The following is a 26526-nucleotide window of genomic DNA, read 5'->3' as shown; positions in this document are numbered from 1 at the left end:
GTGGCCAGAGTACCAGACACGATTTCCTAATCCTTGACTTCCAAGTAGAACACAGAGCATTCCAGGGGAACGCCAGAAGGTCTTTCTCTATACCCAACGAGACAGAGTAGCTGTTGTCTGAATAAACGTCCAGTGCACAGCTGCTGTGGCTAGCGACTATGTGTGTGTGAGTGGCGTGTACAGTGGGGGGAGGGCTGTACCTATACAGCTGGTGCCCCGTGGTCCCGGCTGGTATCCAGAGGGGCAGCTGCACCTGTAGCCCCCTTCTGTGTTCTGGCAGCGGCCGCTGCCGCAGGGCGGGGGAGACGTCCTGCACTCGTCTATGTCTGAAAGGAAAGGGGGATGAGTGGAGTTAAAGAGGTCAAGAGGAGCATGACCAAGCCTACAGTAATTAAGCTGCCTCTCAGGGGATGGGATTGTAGTGAGATGCTTGCGGTACCTAACCAGTCTGAAACTGACTCATCCATAAAGACTATCATCATGTTCAACGACCGCACACTATAAATACAGCTGAGGGCCAGTATAGCATCAGGAACAGCCAACATTGGGATGTGTATGTGTATGTGTATTTGTGTGTTTGATGCTCCCTAATAGTAGTTACGTAGTTTAACGAGCAACAGTGCCCTAACAAAACAACATTCACCTTGACAATGAGTCTGCTGAGCATTGTGTTGGTATCCCTCGTTACAGATGCAGGTATGTCTCCCTCCGGGCTGGTCCACACAGCGGCCCTGTCCACACACCTGGGGCATGGTCTCACACACACCCCGCACTGGACGCCCAATCAGATGGCCGTAGACGCACGTACACACGCATGCACGCACACGTAGACAGATATGCACATTTAGTTAGCTTGTCTGTCACCGTTTCAAAAAAACGATTCCAAAGTGGGATCTTAGCTGTCATGTCATCCATATCAGCCGTCTGAGGACGTGAGAGGGGATAACACAGCCACGGAGAATGGTGTGAGGAGGATCTGATCTCATCTGGGTGCCTGATCTCTGCTTACATTGGAGAGCTGAACAAGGAAGCTCTGGCATACACTCATCCCATTTCACACTTTGAAAAAATGGTTCCAAAAGGGTTGTTCGGCTGTCACCATAGGAGAACCCTTTTTGGTTCCAGATAGATCTCTTTTGGGTTTCATGCAGAACTCTGTGGAAAGGGTTCTAAAATGGAACTCAAAAGGGTTCTACCTGGAACCAAAAAGGGTTCTTTAAAAGGTTCTAAAATGGGGACAACCCTTTTAGGATCACTTTTTCTTTCTTCTAAGTGTGCAGCTCACATATTTCTCAGGGACCATTATGAGGATTTATAGTCTCAGAACTCACTTATTATGAGGCAGGTTCAAGGCTGTGGGCATAATAGTGTTCAATTCTAGGTTACAGCACAAACCTGACACCTCCCTCACGAGCTAAAAGTTAGCAGCTCGTTGACGCCCCGCCTTGAGATTCAAACCTGACAACGTGATAAACGAACAGTCCGGTGGTGAACAGTTGGCTCACATTAGGCAAAGTTTTGCGGCACAAACAGAGCATTGTACCCATCTGGTTACTGCTTATATCTTGAGCCAGAGCTCCTGGCTTGGTCTGTGTGAGGTTATTCCCTCTTTGAATCTCTCTTTGTATTGCAAAGAAGTGCATTAAAGAATGTAAAACGCCTTTTATCGACTGAGGCTTTGAAGTTGAGGTGTGTGTGTTCATGTGTGTGTGTGTGTGTGGGTGTGTGTGTGTGGGTGTGTGTGTGTGTGTGTGTGTGTGTGTATGTGTGTGTGTGTGTGAGGGACAGGGTTGACTAAGTACTCTAGTGGAGACAGAAAAGGCCAGAGCCAGATACACATCTGATGTCTAAGTTAAATACAGGTTAAATAAAACATGTATTTGAAGGTGGCTAAAACCGCCAGTAAAAATCAACGCCATCAGAACATTCAACTCCACCTCCCTGAGATTCTTAAGCACTCATTATTCTGGTCCATTTGAAATGTGAACTCATGCTTTCAAGTGCTGTCACATCAAATGAGAGCGGAACAGACACAGGATGACCAGTTGTCATACTTCAATGGAGAACTTTGAACTTTTTCTCACTCCACAATACAGACTCCAAACTATATGCTTCTTTGTTCTTGAGTCAGTTGTGGAGTACAATAGTTAAGAGTTCTAATAGGAAATGACATGGAGTTGGCAGTGTGAGAAGCCAGGAAGTTGAACCAGCGTTTATCAGAATTTGACCTAATCTTGGAGCCATTACTGTATCAAGATGAAACACTTTGTGGCTGTGGTATACGGTTTACGGTACCTGGCCTGGGGATGGGTGGGCGGGGCGTGACCGGAGATGGGAGGGGCTGGGCGGGTCTCACTGGAGATACTGGCCGTCGGTCAACTGGAGGCCGTTGGGTCTTCGTGGGGGGTCGAGCTGGAGAAACCAAAACAGGACATAAACATTTACTGAGAATGTTTAGATGCATTAGAGCTTTCGCTTGTTGAGAAGATGCAGCTTGATGTGAATTGTCTTTCTCACAGCCTTCTGGACACAAACATCAAAATACTAAACATTGCAATTCTGTCTCAATAGTTGATGTTGCTATGTGGAAATGACAAGAGCATGTGAAGGGTTTGATTCCAAAACGTGATAAGTGCTCCTTTTTCACATTTGCATTTTTTCTGTGTATGAATTATGGCTGTTCTCATACTTTTAAAACATTTACTTTAGATGTGCTTTAGAAAGTTAATTTTTTTGCAAAACGCAATATCCGTATTGTTTCATACCAAAACGTGCTATATCCAGAGCCATGTGTTTAGTGTAACTGACAGTTAGACTTATAGGTTATGTCGTTTTTTGTTTGAATTGTTTACGTGTTCGCTGTGCGGGTAAAATGATAAGACAAGCGGAACTACGTAGCTAATAACTGTTGTAACGGGGATCCTTATTGTAGCAACACACTTTTGGAGGGAAGACAATCCCGCGCTGTGTTAGCTAAGTTTTCATGTCATCGGGTGTAGTTCGTAAACGTTGAAGCATGTATGTTAGGATGGTAAAGTTATAATAATTAAGAATGAAGTGTGAATTCATGCCAGGAATAATAAGTGTGAAGTTTGATTTCCTCCCTTCTGTAATAAGCAGCCAATGAGGTATTTTTCCTTTATTAATGTGTTTAATCTGATACTGTTATAGCGCCGGCAAAAACTGTTTATGTATGTAAGCACTTCAGAGTTATACCAAGCTAATAAGTCACTCGTAAGATAAGGAGGTTGTAAGAGTGTGCTTAACTGTATTTTCATTTACTTTATAGTTCTCACGGAAGGTGATAATTCTGACCAAATCTACAGAATAAAGCCGCCAGTTAAAATCAAGGAACGGTTGTGCTCGTGGTTACTGGAGGGAGCTACAGTTAGAGAGTTGTGCCATTGGGATTTCTGCAGTATGACGCATTTACATGTCACTACAACATTCTATGGCAGCCATGTTAGCTCTGGTTAACATTAGGCTACATGTGGAATATATTGTTTTTTATATGTAACTGAATGTATAGAATTAGAACAAAATTCAAAAAGTTGGTCCAACTCTTTAAATATATTGATCTGGGTATATCCACTGTACAGATGGCTGAAACAATCCATATGCTTTTATTTGCCACTGGTGCAAAAGTGAGTCATTTGCATGATATTTGTCTGCTTAATCGTAAATTAGGTTTCGCTAAATATTTTTCCAACACCTAGGAACGTAATCAGAACCGTATCTTATCCATTTAGGCTAACCCCTGGCTTAGTCAGCTAGATGCGGCGATAGACAGCTGTCACTCAGCTGTTCGCGCGCTGGCTAGTTGCTCCCGAGCGTTACGCTAGCGTTGAGCTCTTGAGTGTCACGGACCTTTTGATTATGGATCCCTTCGACAGTTTTGTAGCCTGTTATATCTGTTCCCGTTGGCTGAAAGAGGAACTTCATAAACAAGCTCATGAAAAGGAGAGAGCCAAGATGCAGCAAAGGTAAACTGGCAGCAAACAGGCTACTGGCTGCAAACAGCGTGCTGTCACCCCGACAACAACAATCAACCCATCCTTGCAAATTAATTGCGACAGACTTTCAATGTCCTTATTATTTCTTAAATCCTTCCCTAAAGTTTATATAATCAAACTCATAGAGCTTTCCTAGATTTATCCTAATGAATGAAAAAAACTTTAAAACCCCCCAAAAATTGTTACAAAAGTTGCTTAAATGTCCAAAAAGAAAACACACTGCATACACTACAGTACACTGTTCACCCTCTGGATACAATACATCGGCTATATGATATTTGCATAATTTAGTTGAAACAAATAGATTATTTTAATATGTATTTATTTGTGTATCTATACTTAATTACATGTAACTGTTTAAAACCCAATCGGGAAACTTTTTCTTTTGGAGTTCTGTCGGACGGATATATAGCGTTTTGCCACGAAACATGATTATTTGTCTCTCTAAAAGAAAATGACCTTGCAACATATTTCAAACAGAATCATGTCTTTTCACTAACCCATGTCATGGTAAGATGAAAAAATAATAGATTTCTTTCATAAGACTAGGGCTATGGCGGTCATGAAATCTTGTCAGATGGTTATTGTCAAGCAAATAACTTCCGATCTCACGGTTATTGATTGTTAATTAACATAAACACATTTAGCATCTCCTGACTTCCACACAAGCCACTGATGCAGACCTTTGGAACATCTACATTTGAAAAAGTTTAATAAATCAATTTAATATAGCCTACACTATCACAATAACTCTGATTTATTTTAGACAGGTCTAAAGAAACATGATATGAAGAAAATGTAGTATATTTCAGAAGAACAGAATAGCATACTCTGAGTTGTCCTTATGTTAGGCCCGGATCGGCTACACTAGTTAATTTAGCAGACAAGATTAGCTTAGAATTCCGTGGCAATATTTTCTATTATTTTATAGTATGAAGAATACAATTGAACATACAGTTGAAGTCGGAAGTTTACATACACTTAGGTTGGAGTCATTAAAACTAGTTTTCAACCACTCCACAAATTTCTTGTTAACAAACTATAGTTTTGGCAAGTCGGTTAGGACATCTACTTTGTGCATGACACAAGTAATTTTTCCAACAATAGTTTACAGACAGATTATTTTACTTATAATTCACTGTATCACAATTCCATTGGGTCAGAAGTTTACATACACTAAGTTGACTGTGCCTTTAAAGAGCTTGGAAAATTCCAGAAAATGATGTCATGGCTTTAGAAGCTTCTGATAGGCTAATTGACATCATTTGAGTCATTGGAGGTGTACCTGTGGATGTATTTCAAGGCCTACCTTCAAACTCAGCGCCTCTTTGCTTGACATCATGGGAAAATCAAAAGAAATCAAGTCTGGTTCCTCCTTGGGAGCCATTTCCAAACGCCTGAAGGTTCATCTGTACAAACAATAGTGCGCAAGTATAAACACCATGGGACCATGCAGCCGTCATACCGCTCAGGAAGGAGACGCGTTCTGTCTCCTGGAGATGAACATACTTTGGTGCAAAAAGTGCAAATCAATCCCAGAACAACAGCAAAGGACCTTGTGAAGATGCTGGAGGAAACAGGTACAAAAGGATCTATATCCACAGTAAAACGAGTCCTATGTCGACATAACCGGAAAAACCGCTCAGCAAGGAAGAAGCCACTGCTCCAAAAGCGCCTAGTAAAAAAGCCAGACTACAGTTTGCAACTGCACATGGGGACAAATATCATACTTTTTGGAGAAATGTCCTCTGGTCTGAAAACAAACAAAAATAGAACTGTTAGGCCATAATGACCATCGATATGTTTGGAGGAAAAAGGGGGACGCTTGCAAGCCAAAGAACACCATCCCAACCATGAAGCACGGGGGTGTCAGCATCATGTTGTGGGGGTGCTTTGCTGCAGGAGGGACTGGTGCACTTCACAAAATAGATGGCATCATGAGGACGGAAAATTATGTGGATATATTGAAGCAACATCTCAAGACATCAGTCAGGAAGTTAAAGCTTGGTCGCAAATGGGTCTTCGAAATGGACAATGACTCCAAGCATACTTCCAAAGTTGTGGCAAAATGGCTTAAGGACAACAAAGTCAAGGTATTGGAGTGGTGTTATGGGATTTTTATGAATAATGACTAAATGATGTATACATTTAACGTAGAAATATAACTAACAGAATTATATCCTGTCTGATGAAGAATGTTTGTCCATAAGAAAGAGGGACTGTTAGCAGGCAAGAAACTTGGCAGACAACTTGTGACCACTGTGAAACTGATAACAGGGAAGGAAGTCTCCCCACCCAGGGAGGGGAGAGACCTTGGGCTTGTAGTAGATTGTGTAACATGTTGCAGGATGTGATAAGCAATGTATGCTTAGGAGAAGACTTGTAAAATATTGTCATTGTCTGAGAGGAGGAGGGACATTTATGACGAAATGTGAGGTATATAAACCAATGTACAGGAAATGATAAGCAGAGCTCTCTAAATAAACATTCATGACTTTGTAGCTGGGCCTGAAACCCACAAATTCTGGGTTTCAGGCTGAGTAATCAATTCAATTGGGTTTATGAACACTGAGAACATAATTCTCGTGACAAGTGGCCATCACAAAGCCCTGACCTTAATCCTATAGAACATTTGTGGGCAGAACTGAAAAAGTGTGTGCGAGCAAGGAGGCCTACAAACCTGACTCCGTTACATCAGCTCTGTCAGGAGGAATGGGCCAAAATTCACCCATGTAATTGTGGGAAGCTTGTGGAAGGCTGCCAGAAACGTTTGACCCAAGTTAAACAATTTAAAGGCAATGCTATCAAATACTAATTGAGTGTATGTAAACTTCTGACCCACTGGGAATGTGATGAAAGAAATAAAAGCTGAAATAAATCATTCTCTCTACTATTATTCTGACATTTCATATTCTTAAAATAAAGTGATGATCCTAACTGACATAAGACAGGGAATGTTTACTAGGATGAAATGTCAGGAATTGTGAAAAACTGAGGTTAAATCTATTTGGGTAAGGCGTATGTAAACTTCCGACTTCAACTGTAACTGAATAAAATAGAAAGGATGTTTTCTCCAAACGATTTCTGAGGCAGTGCGCAAATGCAAGTGTTGAGTGGTTAACAAAGAAACAGGTACTCCTACAGTATATGCTTAATTTAGAGATATTTATGCAACTTTAGTTGTGATACAACCGTGGGCTATATGTTTAGATTTTTAATACATTCTAAGGCTGGATGATGCAAATAATGATGATTTGAAAAAAGTCACATGAAAGGCATGAGCTCTGCTTTGTTTCTTGCACAGGCTGCACACGCTACATCAGTCTCTCATTCACAATTTGACAAGCACTTGATAATGCCTCGTATTTCCAGGCGGCATCCCCCTAGGGTGGCCGTAATGCACACTAAAAAATCCATGCCTTTTGCGGCCAGTGGCCATTTTGCCCTTGGGCTGAATATAATAATTATAATTCCTTTCCCCTGGCTGCATGTTTCCGAAGCACCTCTCATTCACGTGGTTCTCTCAGATATCTCAATTCTTATTAGCCAATACCAGTCATGTGATCGGGTTCTTCTCACAGGCATCTATCTCAGCTCCGAAGTAGGCTACAGGTGAAGACAGACACGTCAGGGACGCAACTGCGCACGTCCTTCTTATCAAATCCCGAGGGACATATTGAAGAACTGTCCACATTTACTTTGTCAGCCAACAAGATGAGCAGGCCTAACGAAAAGCAAAAGCACTAGCCTATGTCAATCTACTATCCCCCATAATAAAAAAAGTTGATCTATTATTGTCACGTTCCTGACCTGTTTTCCTTTGTTTAGTATGTGTTTAGTTGGTCAGGACGTGAGCTGGGTGGGCATTCTATGTTATGTGTTTCTATGTTGGGATCATTGGTAATTAGCCTGATATGGTTCTCAATCAGGGGCAGGTGTTTTACGTTTCCTCTGATTGAGAACCATATTAAGGTAGGCTGTTCACACCGTCTGTTTGTGGGTGATTGTCTTCCGTGTCAGTGTATGTACCACACGGGACTGTTTCGTTTGTCTAGTCTGTTCCTATTCGTGCGTTCTTCGTGTTCTGTAAGTCATCATGTTCAGGTCGGTCTACGTCGTTTATTGTTTTGTAATTTCTCAAGTGTGCTTCGTGTTCGTTTTGTTTAAATAAATTCATAATGTATTCCACACAAGCTGCGTTTTGGTCCGATCCATGCTCCTCCTAAGACGAGGAGGAGAACGAACATTACAGAATCACCCACCAACCAAGGATCAAGCAGCGTGGAAAAAAGCAGCAGCAGCGCAAGAAGGAGGAATGGACATGGGAGGACGTTTTGGACGGCAAGGGTTGCTACACATGGGAGGAGATCCTGGCTGGAAAAGATCGCCTCCCATGGGAACAGCTAGGGGCAGTTAGGAGAGCAGAGGCAACCGGAGAGAGGAACCGGCGTTACGAAGGTACGCGGCTAGCACGGAAGCCTGTGAGTCAAGCCCAAAAATTTCTTGGGGGGGGGGGGGGCTAAAGGGTAGTGTGGCGAAGTCAGGTAGGAGACCTGCGCCAACTTCCCGATCTTACCGTGGAGAGCGAGAGTACGGGCAGACACCGTGTTATGCGGTAAAGCGCACGGTGTCTCCTGTACGTGTGCATAGCCCGGTGCGGGTTATTCCACCTCCCCGCACTGGCAGGGCTAGATTGAGCATGGAGCCAGGTGCCATGAAGCCGGCTCAACGCGTCTGGTCTCCAGTGCGTCTCCTCGGGCCGGCATACATGGCACCAGCCTTACGCATGGTGTCCCCGGTTCGCCAACACAGCCCAGTGCGGGTTATTCCACCTCCCCGCACTGGTCGGGCTACGGGGAGCATTCAACCAGGTAAGGTTGGGCAGGCTCGGTGCTCAAGGGAGCCAGTACGCCTGCACGGTCCGGTATATCCGGCGCCACCTCCCCGCCCCAGCCCAGTACCACCAGTGCCAACACCACGCACCAGGCTTCCTGTGCGTCTCCAGAGCCCTGTTCCTCCTCCACGCACTAGCCCTATGGTGCGTGTCTCCAGCCCATTACCACCAGTGCCTACACCACGCACCAAGCCTCCTGTGCGTCTCCAGAGTCCTGTGCGCCCTGTTGCTGCTCCCCGCACTAGCCTTAAGGTGCGTAACCTTAGCCCGGTACCACCAGTTCCGGCACCACGCACCAGGCCTACTGTGCGCCTCAGCCGGCCAGAGTCTGCCGTCTGCCCAGTGCCGCCTGCACTGCCCGTCTGCCCAGCGCCGCCTGTGCTATCCGTCTGCCCAGCGCCGTCTGAACTGCCCGTCTGTCCCGAGCCGTCAGAGCTGCCCGTCTGTCCCGAGCCGTCAGAGCTGCCCGTCTGTCCAGAGCCGCCCGTCTGTCCCGAGCCTTCAGAGCCGTCCGTCAGTCAGGAGCCGCTAGAGCCGTCCGTCAGTCAGGAGCCGCCAGAGCCGTCCGCCAGACAGGAGCAGCCAGAGCCGCCCGCCAGACAGGAGCAGCCAGAGCCGCCCGCCAGACAGTAGCAGCCAGAGCCGCCCGCCAGACAGGAGCAGCCAGAGCCGCCCGCCAGACAGGAGCAGCGACAGGAGCAGCCAGAGCCGCCCGCCAGACAGGAGCAGCCAGAGCCGCCCGCCAGACAGGAGCAGCCAGAGCCGCCCGCCAGACAGGAGCAGCCCGTCAGCCATGACCAGCCAGAGCCGCCCGTCAGCCATGACCAGCCAGAGCCGTCAGCCAGCCATGACCAGCCAGAGCCGTCAGCCAGCCATGACCAGCCAGAGCCGTCAGCCAGCCATGACCAGCTAGAGCCGTCAGCCAGCCATGACCAGCCAGAGCCGTCAGCCAGCCATGACCAGCCAGAGCCGTCAGCCAGCCATGACCAGCCAGAGCCGTCAGCCAGCCATGACCAGCCAGAGCCGTCAGCCAGCCATGACCAGCCAGAGTCGTTAGACAGTCCGGAGCTGCCCCTCAGTCCGGAGCTGCCCCTCAGTCCGGAGCTGCCCCTCAGTCCGGTGCTGCCCCTCAGTCCGGTGCTGCCCCTCATCCCGGTGCTGTCCCTTAATCCAGGTGGGTTAATTTGGAGGGTGGTCATTGGGAGGAGGCTACGAAAGCGGGGATTGACTATGGTGGGGTGGGGACAACGTCCAGAGCCAGAGCCGCCACCATGGACAGATGCCCACCCAGACCCTCCCCTAGAGTTTTAGGTGGTGCGCCCGGAGTTCGCACCTTGAGGGGGGGGTTCTGTCACGTTCCTGACCTGTTTTCCTTTGTTTAGTATGTGTTTAGTTGGTCAGGACGTGAGCTGGGTGGGCATTCTATGTTATGTGTTTCTATGTTGGAATCATTGGTAATTAGCCTGATATGGTTCTCAATCAGGGGCAGGTGTTTTACGTTTCCTCTGATTGAGAACCATATTAAGGTAGGCTGTTCACACCGTTTGTTTGTGGGTGATTGCCTTCTGTGTCAGTGTATGTACCACACGGGACTGTTTCGTTTGTCTAGTCTGTTCCTGTTCGTGCGTTCTTCGTGTTCTGTAAGTCCTCATGTTCAGGTCGGTCTACGTCGTTTATTGTTTTGTAATTTCTCAAGTGTGCTTCGTGTTCGTTTTGTTTAAATAAATTCATAATGTATTCCACACAAGCTGCGTTTTGGTCCGATCCATGCTCCTCCTCAGACGAGGAGGAGAACAACCATTACAATTATATTGGTCAACTTGTCCTTCTGTGTGAGAAAGAAATATTCCAAACATAGTCTGGGGCAGTTGTGGGATGCGATAGATTCCCAAATTAATACAACAACTCGCATCAAAAAACCTTTTAAAAGCAATGAGGCTGATGCAACAGATCAGCATGTTTAGCTTAAAATGTTGATAAACAATTAGGCTATTTCTTTACATTATAAGCGCGGCAATGCGCACAGGACACTAGGCTATAAGCTCCAATGTTCCAAAATGTAATCAATTCGCGGGAAAACACCATTCTCAAAAGTGACCGCAATTTACGCATGTAATGCTTTGTTATAAAGGTGCATTTTTATGGTGAAAATTATCATCCCCAAACTTGAAACTCACGCGCCGCCTATGTATGCCAGTTAGGCTCTACGGATTAATGTGCTTCATTTTAAGTAGTTATTTGTCCACTTTAGTTGCGATACAAACCTTATCAAAACATATAGGCCTGTGGGCTAGGCTACATGAGGTGTGTGACCATGATTTGGCATGCAAGTTTTCTTGCCTTACCGCACACAAACTGGGCATCATAGTATATCATTTACAAGTGATAATATATCACAATATATATATATATATATATCACTTATCACTCAAGTGATAGGCTAATATTGTCACCCATCAGACTATTCTTGATTTAATCTTGTCTTTACATATACTAAATAATATATGTGTGAAATTATTTTTGATTTTAAATCGACCGTTATCATGCACCTGTCTCGGAACAGGGGAAGGGGGAATTTGACTGCGGTCGGTGTGGCGGTAATACGGTCACCATAACAGCCCTACATAAGATGTGTTTTTAATTCATGTCAATTTACAAACAGCTCTGAAAATGGTTATATCGCGTTTTGGAATGAAACTCTTCACTGTACGATGAGGAATCTCCTTAAGGTTGCTATGAGTTATTCTCTACTCACCTGTCACCACCCGGGTGGGTCCTGCTGTAACAGAGATGGCTGGGATGTGTGGTCTGCCCTGGGGGGACAGGGAGCCTCCACTCGATGGCTGCTGGGGTCTGGTCTGAGGTGTGAGAGCTCTACCATCTGGCTGTTGGGGTCTAGTTTGGGGAGTCAGTGCACCACTGCTTGAAGGCTGTTGGGATCCAATTTGCGGATTGTAAGGGCCTGAGCTTGATGGTTGCTGAGGTCTCGTCAGAGTGGTGAGCAGAGTAGTGCTACCTGGTTGTTGAGGCCTGGTTTGGGGAGGGAGAGAGCCTGAGCTTAAAGATTGTTGGGGACTAGTTTGGGCTGGTTGTTGTGGCCTGGTCTGTGGAGTGCTCTGGGATATGACAGGAGGACCTCCAGTCCCGTGCTGCTCCACCACCCTCTGGTTGAACTTGATGGCAGAGGCAGAGTAGTGGTAGCCAGGCCCTGCTGGGCAGATCTCCTTGAAAGCAACTGTCAGGAGCAAACAGAGAACGCCACAAGCAGGATTCAATTGGTTAGTGTGTTTCATACCCATATACAGTGCATTCGGAAAGTATTCAGACCCATTGACTTTTTCCACATTTTGTTACATTACAACATTATTGTAAAATGTATTAAATCGTTTTTTCCACTTATAGATCTACACACGACAACGCAGGAGTGACTTTGGGACAAGTGTCTGAATGTCCTTGAGTTGCCCAGCCAGAGCTCGGACTTGAACCCACTCGAACATCTCTGGAGAGACCTGAAAATAGCTGTGCAGTGACGCTCCCCATCCAACCTGACAGAGCTTGAGAGGATCTGCAGAGAATAGGAGAAGCTCCCCAAATACAGGTGTGCCAAGCTTGTAGCGTCATACCCAAGAAGACTAGAGGCTGTCATCGCTGCCAAAGGTCCTTCAACAAAGTACTGAGTAAAGGGTCTGAATACTTAGGTACATGTGATAAAAAACTGTTTTCTCACATCTCCTCCACAGAGGAACTCTGGAGCACTATCAGAATGACCATCGGGTTCTTGGTCACCTCCCTGACCAAGGCCCTTCTCCCCCGATTGCTCAGTTTGGCTGAGAGGCCAGCTCTAGGAAGAGTCTTGTTGGTTCCAAACTTATTCCATTTGGAGGCCACTGGGTTCTTGGGTACCTTCAATGCTGCAGACATTTTTTGGTACCCTTCCCCAGAGCTGCGCTTAGACACAATCTTGTCTCAGGGCTCTACAGACAATTCCTTCAACCTCATGGCTTGGTTTTTTGCTCTAACATGCATTGTCAACTTTGGGACCTTATAGAGACAGGTGTGTGCCTTTCCAAATCATGTCCAATCAATTGAATTTACCCCAGGTGGACTCCAATCAAGTTGTAGAAACAGCTCAAGGATGATCAATGGAAACAGGATACACCTGATCTCAATTTTGAGTCTCATAGCAAAGGGTCTGAATACATCCTTGCGACATGGAGCTGTGCATTATCATGCTGAAACATGAGGTGATGGCGGCAGATGATGGCACGACAATGGGCATCAGGATCTCGTCACGGTATCTCTGTGTATTCAAATTGCCATCGATAAAATGAAATTGTGTTCATTGTCCGTAGTTTATGCCTAACCATACCTGCACCGCTACCATGGGGCACTCTGTTCACAACCATGACATAAGCAAACCGCTCGCCCACACAACGCCATACACGTGGTCTGCGGTTGTGAGGCCGGTTGAACGTACTGCCAAATTCTCTACAATGACGTTGGAGGCGGCTTATGGTAGAGAGATTAACATTCAATTCTCTGTCAACAGCTCTGGTGCACATTCCTACAGTCAGCATGCCAGTTGCCCCCAGCACAAGGTGCACCTGTGTAATGAACATGCTATTTAACAAGCTTCTTGATATGCAACACCTGTCAGGTGGATGGATTATCTTGGTAAAGGAGAAATGCTAACTAACAGGGATTTAAACAAATTTGTGCACAACATTTGAAAGAAATAAGCTTTTTGTGCGTATGGAAATGTTCTGGGATCTTTTATTTCAGCTCATGAAACATGGGACCAACACTTTACATGTTGCGTTTATATTTTTGTTCAGTGTACATACTGTGACTTAGGCAGATGTTAACACTGTAGCACTAGCTGCATTATGATTATCCAATGCCGGACCAGTATGATGTGGAGGTTTGAATCATAATAGGGATGCTCACCTGATCCAAAGTAGGGACACCTCTCACAGTTCTTGCCCCAGGCCTTGCCCACACGGCTGCAGCAGCAGATCTGCTTGGTGATGTTCCTGAGGATGGGCACGGAGCAGCTACCACGGCCAGAGCCAGAGTTTAGGATACGATAGCACTGGCCCTTATCCTCCGAGATCACCTTACGGGCTGCAAGAGGAAGACAGGGTGAGGACATGCCAATGGGAGAATGGTGGAGAGAAAATAGCGGTATTATAGCCATACTGAAACAGCTTCATGTCCCAAAAGGCCTCAAGCAAAAGAAGACACCAAACCCAACATGCAGGCCCAACACATGCTGATTGTTGATTCACACATTATCTTGAAATATAATGCTGGTGTACTCTTCGTCTTTGCTTTTTGTATCACAATTTGTGTCACTTCTGGTAGGCATTCTGTTGCTTTAGTCGGGTTAAGAAACAGAAATATTCAACTGAAGACAGACAATGAGTTGCAGAAGTACCACACGTCAGAAAAAACAAGAAATTGGCCAACAAGAAATTTATCGCTGTTAAACCCTCGCTTCAGAGAGCAAGAAAACAGAAAAGCTGAAAGCATTCGCATGAACTTTTTGGCAACACATTATTTAAAGATGACCGCTCAGAGTCAACGATGCACAAAACAAACAGCTTCCAACAGTTAGAGCCAAGAGCTGGGGCGGACTGGATAGAGAGGGTGGCCCCAGACAAGCAGATGCAAACTGCGTCAGATCCAAAGGCAACACACAGGCCAACCAGCATTTCAGAAGCACTGACCATCGTAAAATGCCAGTTAGAATAAGCAGGCCGAGTGTCACAGAACTTCAGGCGCTGTAGTGTGATGTTTGTGATGTGCGTATAGATGTGTAATGTATGTTTTATAATACAGCACAGTTAATGTAAAGTACTACTGAATAATGTTCAATCTAAAAGTGTGTGAAAGTTGAACTAATTTTTGGGATCAGCATGAGTAAAGATAATGGACATTTTTATTACATGAGGTAGTTTACCTGTCCTACACAGTGTTTCCCCAGCCGCAGCTGCTAAACTGTTGCCGCCACTCCAAAACATAGAAAACTTTTTTTGGTAGGTAAAATGTTTTCAGTGTAAAGTTAAATGACGAAAACCTGATATAAAGTATGAAGAAAAGATAATGGAGTTATATCTTTTTAAAATAAGACCACCTTTGAGAACTAAGAATCACCAAAATAAAAACTATACAGTTAGAGAGAATCAAAAAATAAATAAAAATATAATGATTGATTTTGCTTTTTGTATCCCATTGATTTTGTTCTAATGTTTGAGTCACTCAGATAGCATAAGAACACGGCATAAGCCATGACAAAATGTGTAGAATTGCAGGAAACTAGCTTTAAAACTACAATTTATTCTCTCAGCCCCATGACAAAATATGTAGAATTGCAAGAAACTAGCTTTAAAACTGTAAAAAAAAAAAACTTCACAAATGGCAAAATATTTTTGAAATTATTGAAAATACCTGTAAAACAAAATGTTTGGGGTCGGTTTGCGCCATTGGCCATGCCCACTACCCCCCCACCCCCCACCTTTGCCACTGCTGCTGGAAGAAAATCCTTGGGGAAACACTGCTACAGTATGTTGGCTAATATCCAACACATCCTAAACACATTCAATTTACCTCTATCTCTTTACTCAACTTGTTTTTGTATGGGAGGTTGTGTGTAATGTTTTGTACAGTTCAGCTCCATAGCACCTCGGCCATGCGTTATTCCTGCTCATTCCAGACACCGCGGCATAGCAGCGCAGCATTCTCTTCCTCTCCTCTGAGCAGGGTGCCCTGTAGGCTACTTACAGATACAGATCCCGTGAGAGGCGTCCAGTATGTATCCTTGCCTGCAGACACAACTATAGCTCCCCCGAGTGTTCACACAGTTGCCGTTCTCACAGAAGCCTGGCTGCAAACACTCATTAACATCTAGGAAGGGAAACACTACGGTCACATCCCTATTCCCTAACCCCATCCACCCATAGGATCCACAAACAGGAAATAGTCATGAACCCTCTTCCTGAAGGCCAGGGAGATAATAGGGCTCCCCACTGATATACTGTACCTGCAGGGGGAGACCCTGGTCACAGAGGACGTTAATATTCTAGGGATATTAATAGTGACTGACTTGAAACCCAATGAGGATGGTTAGACATGACAAACATTTGTGCTCAGAGTTAATTCTATGTGAAACAAATACATTTTTATAAACTGTAGTTTTAGCTGAGACCTTGGAAAAACTAGCCCCAACCTGAACTCATAATCTTGGAAACACTCAACTAAAATGTCTGGCGACATCCAACGTGAGTGTAAACGAAAACCATAACATAAACATTTCAGTGTTTATCCAACCCCGTCCTCATCAATATCGTAGCAGCTTACGACACGAGATGTACTGTAACTCTCAGGGAGTTAGGGAGATTGAGTGAGTGATGCAACAGGGCCTGGTGTAGTCATTACTTCTCACACTATCTGGCTCTTCCTGGAGAAATGGTTTTCCAGCAGTCAGGTTATACAACCAACTGGCCTAACATACGCTGCATCTATTGGGTTATTGGAGTGAGCTGAACTCATCACCAATTCACTGTAGACCTTCTTGCTACAAATAGACATTTAAAGGCAGCGTTGCAAATATGGTTTGTATCATCATCTGTCAGAACCTAATCCATTTGAGTTACTATGTTAAATCTTTCTATATAGATGCAGGAGTGAAAAAGTTTCTCCTGCCAAATAACAGTAATATATATATCCATTGAGTATCCATTGAGGCATGTTAGTGAGGTGAATACAGTATGCTCCTTTAAGTTCTTGAATTTAACTTACAGATCAATGTAGTTTTTTTTCACTCCATTTATATCAGCTGCTAACTAATGTGCATGTACAATATAATACCAGGGGCCTCAAATGCTATTCTGAAGAATCGCAGGTGATGTTTTTGCAATATGTAATTTATCAACTTAAACTACATGCATGTCATCATACGGATGAGTGGCATGGTGTCACTGTGGCCTGCCCTTGGGTATGTGCACCTCTCAGATCAATAGCAGATTCACCATGAATGACCACAACCACATTGGTATGTCCCCATCTGAGCGCTATCCCATGTGTTTGGACGAGCCTGAGTGATTCATAGCCAGCATGATAGCATTTGCATGTTACCATCAGCGGAGACTTGTGCTCTGTTTTCTCCGTTCCCTCTCATATCTTATTAGGCTCTACAGAGACAGATGAAGCAGCCATTCCATAGTGGCAGATAATCAAGGCATGGCTCGTGGTTTCAAAGCTTATCACCTCAGACTCTTCAGCGTTCGACAGTAGATCTCTGGGCCAAGTGACAAGACTGGGTTGAATAACGAGCTGCTTCAAAGAGCTTTTCTATGTGTGTGTTTGAGCTGAGCCTATATGGAATACAGTGTGACAAGCTAAGGAGACAGCTGCTGACTCGATGAAGTGATATCATACATTGTTACACTCAAAACATCAAATGAAAATGAGAGAGGTCATATTATGAAGATAGACCATTGCAATGCTTCTCTTTTCCACCCCTATTTCACCTGGTATTTGTTTAAAAATAAATACTGTCAAATATAATTTCAACACACATCTCTTCCTGTCAGTTCTCCTGTTCCAAAAAGTGTTCTTTGGCTGTCCCCATAGGAAAACCCTTTGAAGAACCCTTTTTGGTTCGAGTTATAACCTTTTTGTTTCCAGGTAGAACCATTTCGAGTTCCATTTAGAACCCTTTCCACAGAGGGTTCTACATGGAACCCAAAATAGTTCCACCTGGAAACAAAAAGGTATGGGGACAGTAGAAAAACCCTTTTGGAGCCCTTTTTTCTAAGATTGTAGAAGACCACCATCATTCTACAGTAAGTGGTATAGTCAGGTGTACTCAGAGGGACTGATGGTACTCACCAACACACTGGGTGCCGTTGATCCTCTCAAATCCAGCCGGACAGCTCCCATCGACTCCGTTTCCTGAAATGGCAATTCACATAATGATGTTTAAATAGCAATACTTGGGAGACCCTGTGTGAGCCCTAATGTTGTAAAGGGAAAGGGGATACCTAGTCATGTAGTGCCAATAGCTGTGTCTACAGTACAACCAGAGTGATGGCTCAAAATTCACTGGGTCAATCTTTTCTAGACTGTCTTTCTCCTGCAGAGCCTGGATGAGATTTCAGATACTTTTAGTGGTCAATCTGTGTGTACTGTACAGTTCCTGATCCCACCATGGAAGACGAGCAGCATGTAGCGCCACAGAGAGAGAGCCAAGCGTACAGGAGCCATGGGATACACCGGAGCGCTCTGGGTCAACTAAATCAAGCAAAGCAAATAACGTTTTTTTAACCATACGAGCGTGATGACTCACCGTGAGTCTAGAGTGGAAAATACACTCTCATCTAACATTGGCTATCAACCCCATCTCCAGCGAGCTATGTTACTCCCAATTGTTTGCTGGACTGTTGGCAGCCTAAATCACACAATATTGGTCACCTGTCTGCTAACAATCTCCCTCCCAGCTGTCTCTCCTCTCACATCAAACAAAGCTCTATTTGGAGGACTTTTGCAGTCTTGGGAGACAAGTGGGAAGTTGTGAAGTAACTTGAGGTTGCAGAGTAAAGATTCAAAGGACATTCCTCAAAGGAAATGGAAAGGAGAAAGTACTTAGTGTTTCAAATGACTGTGATCCCAGGCCAGAGTTTTGGACAAGGCCTCTATTGTTCGGTATTAACCATTTATTTATGGTAATGTTTGGAGAATTGTTTGCACGGAGGGAGAAATTGCAATTGAGGAGGTTTCATTCGTAGTCTAAATCAAAATGAGGAAAACCATGCATATCTTCCAGGTTGTCGAACAGAAAGAAAAAATGCCTTGTTTGGTGATTTACTTCCATGTGTTTGTATTCATCAGTGACCCTACAGAGCAGGCGACATAATGTTCTGTATTTCTTACGGGCTCTGGCTAAGCGTGGAGTCAATCTGTTACATAATATGTCCATTACTGATAACAGCAATAATAATGTGGAATAGTATGAATTCCCTGTTAGTTAACAGGAACAGATACAAACAAGACCATGTTGATTTCTGGGCATTGCTATCTAAAACAAGTCATTTTTCTTTTACCGGGATGGCTGAGGAGAGTTACCTAAAACATTCTCAGGACTGTCTGGATTCCTGTTCAAATGAATAGTGGTGATGAAAGAAGTTGAAAACAGAACATTAGCTCACTACTTTTTGACATGATGTTGATATGGTCTAGGAGGGGAGAGGGCAAAGCCAACTTAATGACAAATATGGCCAAGGGAAAAGTACATTCCATTCAGGTTAGTCAGGTCTGGAGTAAAACATGTCAACAACTGTATGTACTGTTTATAACTAGTTAATAATTTGATACTGTAATACGTAAGTTCTTATTTAATTTCAGACAACAGAGCAAGGCCATCTGGTTTAAGGTTTCTAAAAGGAATTCCACTCCAATCTGAAGCACTCCTGTCTTTCGAAAAACCAAAGTCAATGTCAATAAGGTAGTGAAGAGGAGATTAACAAGAACAAGCTGTTAGGCTAGCCACTATACTGTAGCATGGGACCTACCGTTTAACATTTTTATTTAAGTGTCACACAATAATACAAAAAATGTATTATGGACCACTCAAATTAAGTTTTGAGACCCTAAAAACAATCATAGTCAAACATGGCATAGCTGTCATCTACAATACATTACTTAATCTACACATGTATACATAAACAAAAAACAAAGTGCATATGATCATAGTGTACAACAAGTGTTACTATTTGTTGATTGTTGCACCTGGGATTACTAATCAGCAGTGACCTCCCCATTTGTTTCTGGTATACAATGATTGGTTTTGAGATGAGAGGAGGGGTAGGTACACAAAGGGGACAGAAGGTGGGGGGATAAAATGGATTAACCCGTTTTGTGATAGAAAAACTGAAAGGAGAGAACAAGTGTACTTGCCTAGTTAAATAAAGGTTCAATTCAAAAACCTTGTAAAAAAAGAAAAGAGAGATACGGACAAAAGGCCAAGCTTCACTTTAAAGGAGAACTGGGACAGGGCACACTGTAGAAGTCAGGTCGGTGACTACCAGAGGGGGGGATTTTACCTGTGTTAGGGGGACATAGGACACACTCGTTGATGCCCCAGGCCAGTCCAATCCCTCGGCAGCAGGTGTCCTGACTCCTGAGTCCTGGGAGAGGTGAGCTGCACTGAGGGGTATAGGAGGAGGAAGAGCATTGGATTTAAACTGGCACAACCACAATGAGAAATGTCACCTATTTCTATTGGCTTGCTTAAGACTTAGCTACATCATTTAATGCATATTACATATTTACAGGTAACTGCCAAAATAAAGGAAACACCAACATAAAGTGTCTTAATAGGGTGTTGGGCCACCACGAGGCACCAGAACAGCTTCAATGCACCTTCTAGCCATGGTAGCCAAAATAATGGGCAACTGGGCCTGCTCAGCATTTTTATACACGACCCTAAGCACGATGGGATGTTAATTCCACACCTGTGTGGAAGCACCTGCTTCCAATATACTTTGTATCCCTCATTTACTCAAGTGTTTCATTTATTTTGGCAGTTATCTGTAGGAATCAATAGTAGAAGTAATTTTGAGAAGTCTCACCTGGCCGTTGCGGACCTCCCTGAAGCAGTACTTGAACCCGGAGGATTCTGTGTAGGTGGAGTCACCGTGGAGGGTCTGGGCCTGGACTCTGGGTTTGGGTGGTGGGGCTTCGGCCCTCTCCCCTGGCAGAACACTGGTCCTGGCCCCCGAGAGGCCTGCTGACCAGGTGACCATCTCCGACTGCTCCCTAACTGTGCCTGGCCCATACCCCACCTTCAGCACCTGGTGGATCTTCACGCTTGCCTCTGGGGGGTGCTGCACCCGCACCTTGACCATGGATAAGCCAGACGCTGGGGGGAGGGAGAGACGGGAATGGGGTTTAGGGGTTAGCTAGTGGGGGTTAGCATTAGCAAACACTGCTGACTCCATACAGTCTCTGCACAGAGCCTGACCTGACCCGTTGTGCCTCCAGGGGTCAGAGGTCATCCTATGACAGACCTCTCACTTGAACTCTGTCCTGGTGGTTCCCATTTGCCAACAGCTGAATGGTTGACTTTGCATTTTTGTGCTGACGGCTAACTAAGGAAGTGGATATGAATGGGAGTGAGCTGCCATGTACTGTATGTGAGGTGCCTTTGGTGCGTGATACAAAGTCTTTGATGTGGTTTCAATTCAAAGTTACATTTTGAATGGCGGTCTTTAGCCAGTCCATTTGTTAGGAAGCGAGTGTGAAGCCCTGTTACTATAGCAGATCTTAAGAATCAAAGGAGGGTGTGTGTGCGGTATCCACCCCCCTGTATGTCTGAAAATTGAGTGGTTGTTCTCCTAAAACATGCTATTGCTGTGAGTCATGATGGCAGCCTCTCATCGTTTAAAGACTGGAGTGGAAACGTTGGCACAACGTTTCCCCCACGGTGAAGCCACTACACTGCCAAGAGTCCCAGACTGAGCGGAAGGCCAGACCCTGACTCATATCTCAACCTTTTCTTGGGCTTTATTTACAGACTAAAAAGGCAAGGAGATAATGAGTTAACTCTGGGTGACTGAATGTCCCAGATCTGTTTGTACTAAAGGAAGAGTTGTGTACAGTTTGTTCTAGGTTGAAAAAATGAGAATGCGAAAAACAAGGCTCATTAAAATCAAGACCCAGGACCTTGGACTCTTCACCTCCTAGCTATCCGTAATATCAGACCCATAGGACCTGGTTTACTATTCAGGGCTTTACGCAACTGTTTACACGGGGGCCCTGGAGATATGCAGCCAACATAATGTTTCATTTACAGATGCAGTTTGGAAAGTTTTTTTTACATTTGCCCCAAAACAATGAGAGTGCAAATGGGTCTTTTGTTCTATGATCGTGCTATGGATTTTACAAGGCTCACTTGCTGAACTCCACAACACGGCTGCATCAATTATAAAAAGCGGAGACAATGGCACCATATCAGAGACAATGTTTTGGAACCAAACATGTCTCAGGTGTTCACTCTCTGTGGTTAACAAGCAATCCCACTGTCTCACCCCTGCAGGATTTCCCATAACTGTTCATAGACTAACTCTGAGATCATTTGGAATTTACTCGCTGATGGTCTACACCCCACTTGAGTTGTGACCAGATGTTTTTAATTGCCAATTCACTATTTCACACTGTCTGGCCGTGACATACAGCCCAGTATTGCAGTAATGGCCGACCTCGTCCTCACAGCTTGTCCTGACAGCATAACAGAGGTGTCCTTTGTTTAGCACGCTAAAGAATACAGGTGACCTCACAAGGTACACGCATGAAAAGTTTGCCGTTTAGTCACAAGGAGATGAAAACAGAGCAGGCATCAGCCCTCCTAAATACACTCCACCTCAAGCGAAGAGAGGAAACGTTCACCACAGGCTGAATAGCCCTTAGGGGTGGTACAATTGATGGATGTCAAACTGCGGTTGTGATGCTAAATTGCATCACAAGTTGCCAAGGAAATAGAGTGTAAGAGTCCTGGCTGCGCTAGAAAAATATCAGTGTAGCACACTTGCCATTAGAAAGAGGTACAGTATATTTCTGATACAAGTGGATTTGTGAGATGTGCATGGACAACGATGTTTTATGATAAACACTACAGAATAGAGCCCCACAGTGGAGGTGTCGTAATACCCATAAAACCTTGCGGTCAAACAGGGAAATTTTTCCCATGGGGAATTTTAGAAACATAAGGGCTGTGTTTTGTGTAGGCTTACCCTGGCGTGACGTTTTGATAACTGTGTAAATCTCTCTCAGAAAGACAAGGCAATTTTTATCAATATATTCATCTCTATTTACTCTCAGATTCGAAACTGCTAATTAGCATCAAAGTAGACATCAGGAAAGATTACATATCCCTGCAAGCTCCTGCACATCATCTCTATGTCACACCCTGATCTGTTTCACCTGTCTTTGTGATAGTCTCCACCTTCCTCCCGGTGGCGCCCATCTTCCCCATTATCCCCTGTGTATTTATACCTGTGTTCTCTGTTTGTCTGTTGCCAGTTCGTTTTGTTCATCAAACCTACCAGCGGTTTTCCCCTTGCTATTGTCTTGTCTATAGTTCCTGGTTTTCTAGTTTTCCCGGTTTTGACCTTTCTGCCTGCCCTGACCATGAGCCTGCCTGTCGTTCTGTACCTTTGCCCCACTACTCTGGATTACCGACCTTTGCCTGACCTGACCCTGAGCCTGCCTGCCGTCCTGTGCCTGCCCGTGTTCGATTTAATAAACTTTTGTTACTTCGACACTGTCTACACCTGGGTCTTACCTTCAAACGTGATAGTACAAACTGGCCATGACTTACCCAGCAGACTTGGACCAGCTTCGCAACGCCATCTCCTCCCAAGGAGCCACCATTGCTAGGCATGAGGAGTTGCTTTGTGGCCTTGTGGAAGGGGTCCAGACCTTTGCCGAACGCCATGATCAAACGTTGAAATCATTGCTGGGGCAATTCCGCGGGCTGTCTGGGAGACAGCCTACCACGATGGTAATCTCACATCTTCTCAGTAGCCCAGCTGTCAGCAGCGCCGCCTCACCGGTCATCCCTGGTTTCCCGGGAACCTCGCTTACCTCCCCCGGAACGCTTCGATGGAGAGCCGGGCACCTGTCGGACGTTTCTCGCTCAGTGTGCACTCATCATCGAGCTTCAGCGCTCCTCCTTCCCCTCGGACCGCTCTAAGATAGCGAACCTCATCACGCTGATGTCCGGGAGGGCTCTTGCCTGAGCTACGGCAGTATGGGAACAACAGCCGGCCATATGCTTCAGTCTGGAGGAGTTTGTGGTGGAGGTCAAGAAGGTTTTTGATGCCCCATGTTCCGGAAGACAGGCTGCCCGGAAGAACTCCAGCTTCGGCAGGAATCCTGAGGTGTTGCAGATTATGCGGTGGATTTCCGCACGTTGGCAGCGGAAAGTGCCTGGAACACGGAAGCGCTGTTCGACATGTTCCTGCACAGAGTATCGGAAGAATTGAAGGACGAGCTTGCAGCCTGGGAACTACAGACGGATTGCGATTCCCTCATCGCCTTGACCATCAGGCTTGATGGGCGACTACGGGAACGAAGGAGGGAGAGGAGATTCGATTGCACCGTCCAAGAATTCCACCTCGCCTACGAGGCATCTCGGAAAGTCCCCAACGGCCCCGTTGCCGAGAGAACCCGAGGCTACCCAAGTTCCCCCGAGAGTCGCCAAAGACTGCCGATTCACCTCTTCCCGAGCCTATGCAACAAGGCAGAGCTGGGTTGTCTCCAGCTGAACGGCTATACAGGCTCAAAACCAAGAGTCATCATTTGAGTCAACCTGTCCACTAAAACCAGGCTCACTGGCAGGAGCGAGTACTCTGGTGGGACATATGGGGAACTTTTCTTCTTCCCTTATTCGCAACCCTTTTCATGCGATTTTGCTGTGGGGGAACCAGTCGAGATCGCTCCGGGTCCCCATCAACTCTGGGGCCGATGAGAGCTTTTTGGACTCTACGCTGGCTTCCAAGCTGGGCATCCCCACTCAGCCCCTTTCCATTCCCATGGACGTTAGAGCACTGGACAGGCGCTCTATAGCCCGGGTCACCCACAACACCACTCCATACAACTTACGTGTGGCAGGGAACCACAGCGAGGCTATCCAGTTCCTGCTCGTTAAGTCTCCTCAGACTCCCGTGGTATTGGGATTCTCCTGGCTCCAGCGACACAATCCCCTCATTAACTGGTCTACTGGTGCCATCATGGGCTGGAGCCCGTTCTGCCACGCCCATTGCCTGAAGTTAGCACAACCTGCCCCGGGATGTCTTCCTGAGGGCTCGGAAGTCGCTACGGACCTCTCCGCCATTCCCGCGGAGTATCAGGACCTCCGGGAGGTGTTCAACAAGGCCCGGGCCACTTCGCTTCCGCCGCACCGACCTTATGACTGCGGGATTGACCTTCACCCTAGCATGACTCCGCCCCGGGGATGACTGTACTCTCTGTCGGGATCAGAGACCAAGGCGATGGAAACCTACATTGGGGACTCCCTAGCTGTAGGATTCATCCGACCTTCTTCTTCTCCCGCTGGCGCAGGGTTCTTCTTTGTGGAGAAGAAGGACGATGCGCCTGTGCATCGACTACCGGGGTCTCAATGACATAACGGTGAAGAACCGCTACCCCTCATCTCCTCGGCATTCGAGCCGCTCCAGGGGGCCACCGTGTTTTCCAAGCTGGATCTACGTAACACCTACCACCTGGTGCGGATACGGGAAGGGGACAAGTGGAAGACCGCCTTCAACATGGCCTGCGATCACTACGAGTATTTGGTCATGCCATTTGGCCTTACCAACGCCCCTGCTGTGTTCTGATCTGTTTCACCTGTCTTTGTAATTGTCTCCACCGCCCTCCAGGTCTCACCCATCTTCCCCATTATCCCCTGTATATTTATACCTGTGTTCTCTGTTTATCTGTTGCCAGTTCGTTTTGTTCATTTCGTTTTGTTTGCACCACTACTCTGGATTACCGACCTCTGCCTGACCTGAGCCTGCCTGCCGTCCTGTACCTTTGCCTGTCCGTGTTCGATTTAATAAACTTGTGTTACTTCGACACTGTCTGCACCTGGGTCTTACCTTCAAACCTGATCCTCTAGCTGACAGATATTGTGTCAATTTAAAACTTGCACAAGACAGTTCACAGAATTCTCAATTTAAAGAAATGTTGCCAATTTATTCATTACTAAATGTAGCTAGCATTAGATAGTTAATCCAGAGATTCTTACCTTTGCCTCGATTCGGCAGTCTCGTCCATATAATCATGGCATTTGTAGTTCTTTATGATAGTCACATTAGCAGCTAATTAGCATTTCATTTTTGGGGAGTAGATACAGGCGAATATATTGATAAAAGTCACCTTGTCCTAGAGAGATTTACACTGTTATTAAAACATCACGCCAGGGTAAGCATACACGAAACAGAGCCCTTATTTTAAGTGTTTCTAAAATCCCCTATGGGAAAAATGAATGGTGGAAAAATGATTGGAACCATTTCCTTGTTTGACCGCTAGGCTTTATGGGTATTATGACTCATACTGTGGTACTCTATTGGCAGGCCAGCTAAGTCTAAGACCCCTCTATCAACGTAGGTCTCCTCAGTGAGGTTGCGTAAGCACTCAGATCTCCACTCCCAAACACTCTCCCAGCCCTGGAACAGAGCGTGGACTTTTGGAAGCAGCTCGTCAACATAATTGAGCCCGACATTTCTTTTGTTAGTATGAGTTTAGCATATTGTTTAGGTTTCACTGTCATAAACTTTTGGTTGTGTTTCACCAACCCCCCCCCCTCCCCCCCCCTCGGAGCGATCACAAGCCACACTGATGTCGTAGGGCTTTATAGAGCATGGACAAATACACATGCACTCAGAGTTGCATTTTTATGATAACATCTTTAAAGGCAGCAGAAGATTGCCAACCATATTGCATCCTAAAACAAGTGTCATCTAACTGCAGGGTAACTGCTAAAGCTTCAGAGTTCACCGACTGCGTAGTTAGTAGTGATTGGCGAATATGATGACGTACATTTTCCAGGGTCTCAAT

At 45.4% G+C, this 26526-nt stretch overlaps 1 protein-coding gene across 2 annotated transcripts in view; it reads right to left on the bottom strand.

The window, feature by feature from the left end:
- LOC120028359 (latent-transforming growth factor beta-binding protein 4-like) overlaps positions 1–26526 on the bottom strand; it is a 52657-nt gene that overhangs the window by 12805 nt on the left and 13326 nt on the right. The window contains exons 3-11 of one of the 2 annotated variants that reach the window (XM_038973577.1): positions 20538–20827; positions 20010–20112; positions 17800–17862; positions 15691–15813; positions 13855–14031; positions 11663–12142; positions 2296–2412; positions 644–772; positions 201–326 (exon numbers count right to left, since the gene is read on the bottom strand). In XM_038973577.1, coding sequence (XP_038829505.1) covers positions 201–326; positions 644–772; positions 2296–2412; positions 11663–12142; positions 13855–14031; positions 15691–15813; positions 17800–17862; positions 20010–20112; positions 20538–20827 — 1608 coding nt within the window. The remainder of the gene's footprint in view (positions 1–200; positions 327–643; positions 773–2295; positions 2413–11662; positions 12143–13854; positions 14032–15690; positions 15814–17799; positions 17863–20009; positions 20113–20537; positions 20828–26526) is intronic. The other variant, XM_038973578.1, reaches the window with a different exon arrangement.

The sequence above is a fragment of the Salvelinus namaycush genome, chromosome 34 (genome assembly GCF_016432855.1).
Source record: "Salvelinus namaycush isolate Seneca chromosome 34, SaNama_1.0, whole genome shotgun sequence".
NCBI classification, from domain to species: Eukaryota; Metazoa; Chordata; class Actinopteri; order Salmoniformes; family Salmonidae; genus Salvelinus; species Salvelinus namaycush.
The sequence above is the reverse complement of the archived record's forward strand: the minus strand, read 5'-3'. Positions and strand labels throughout refer to the sequence as shown.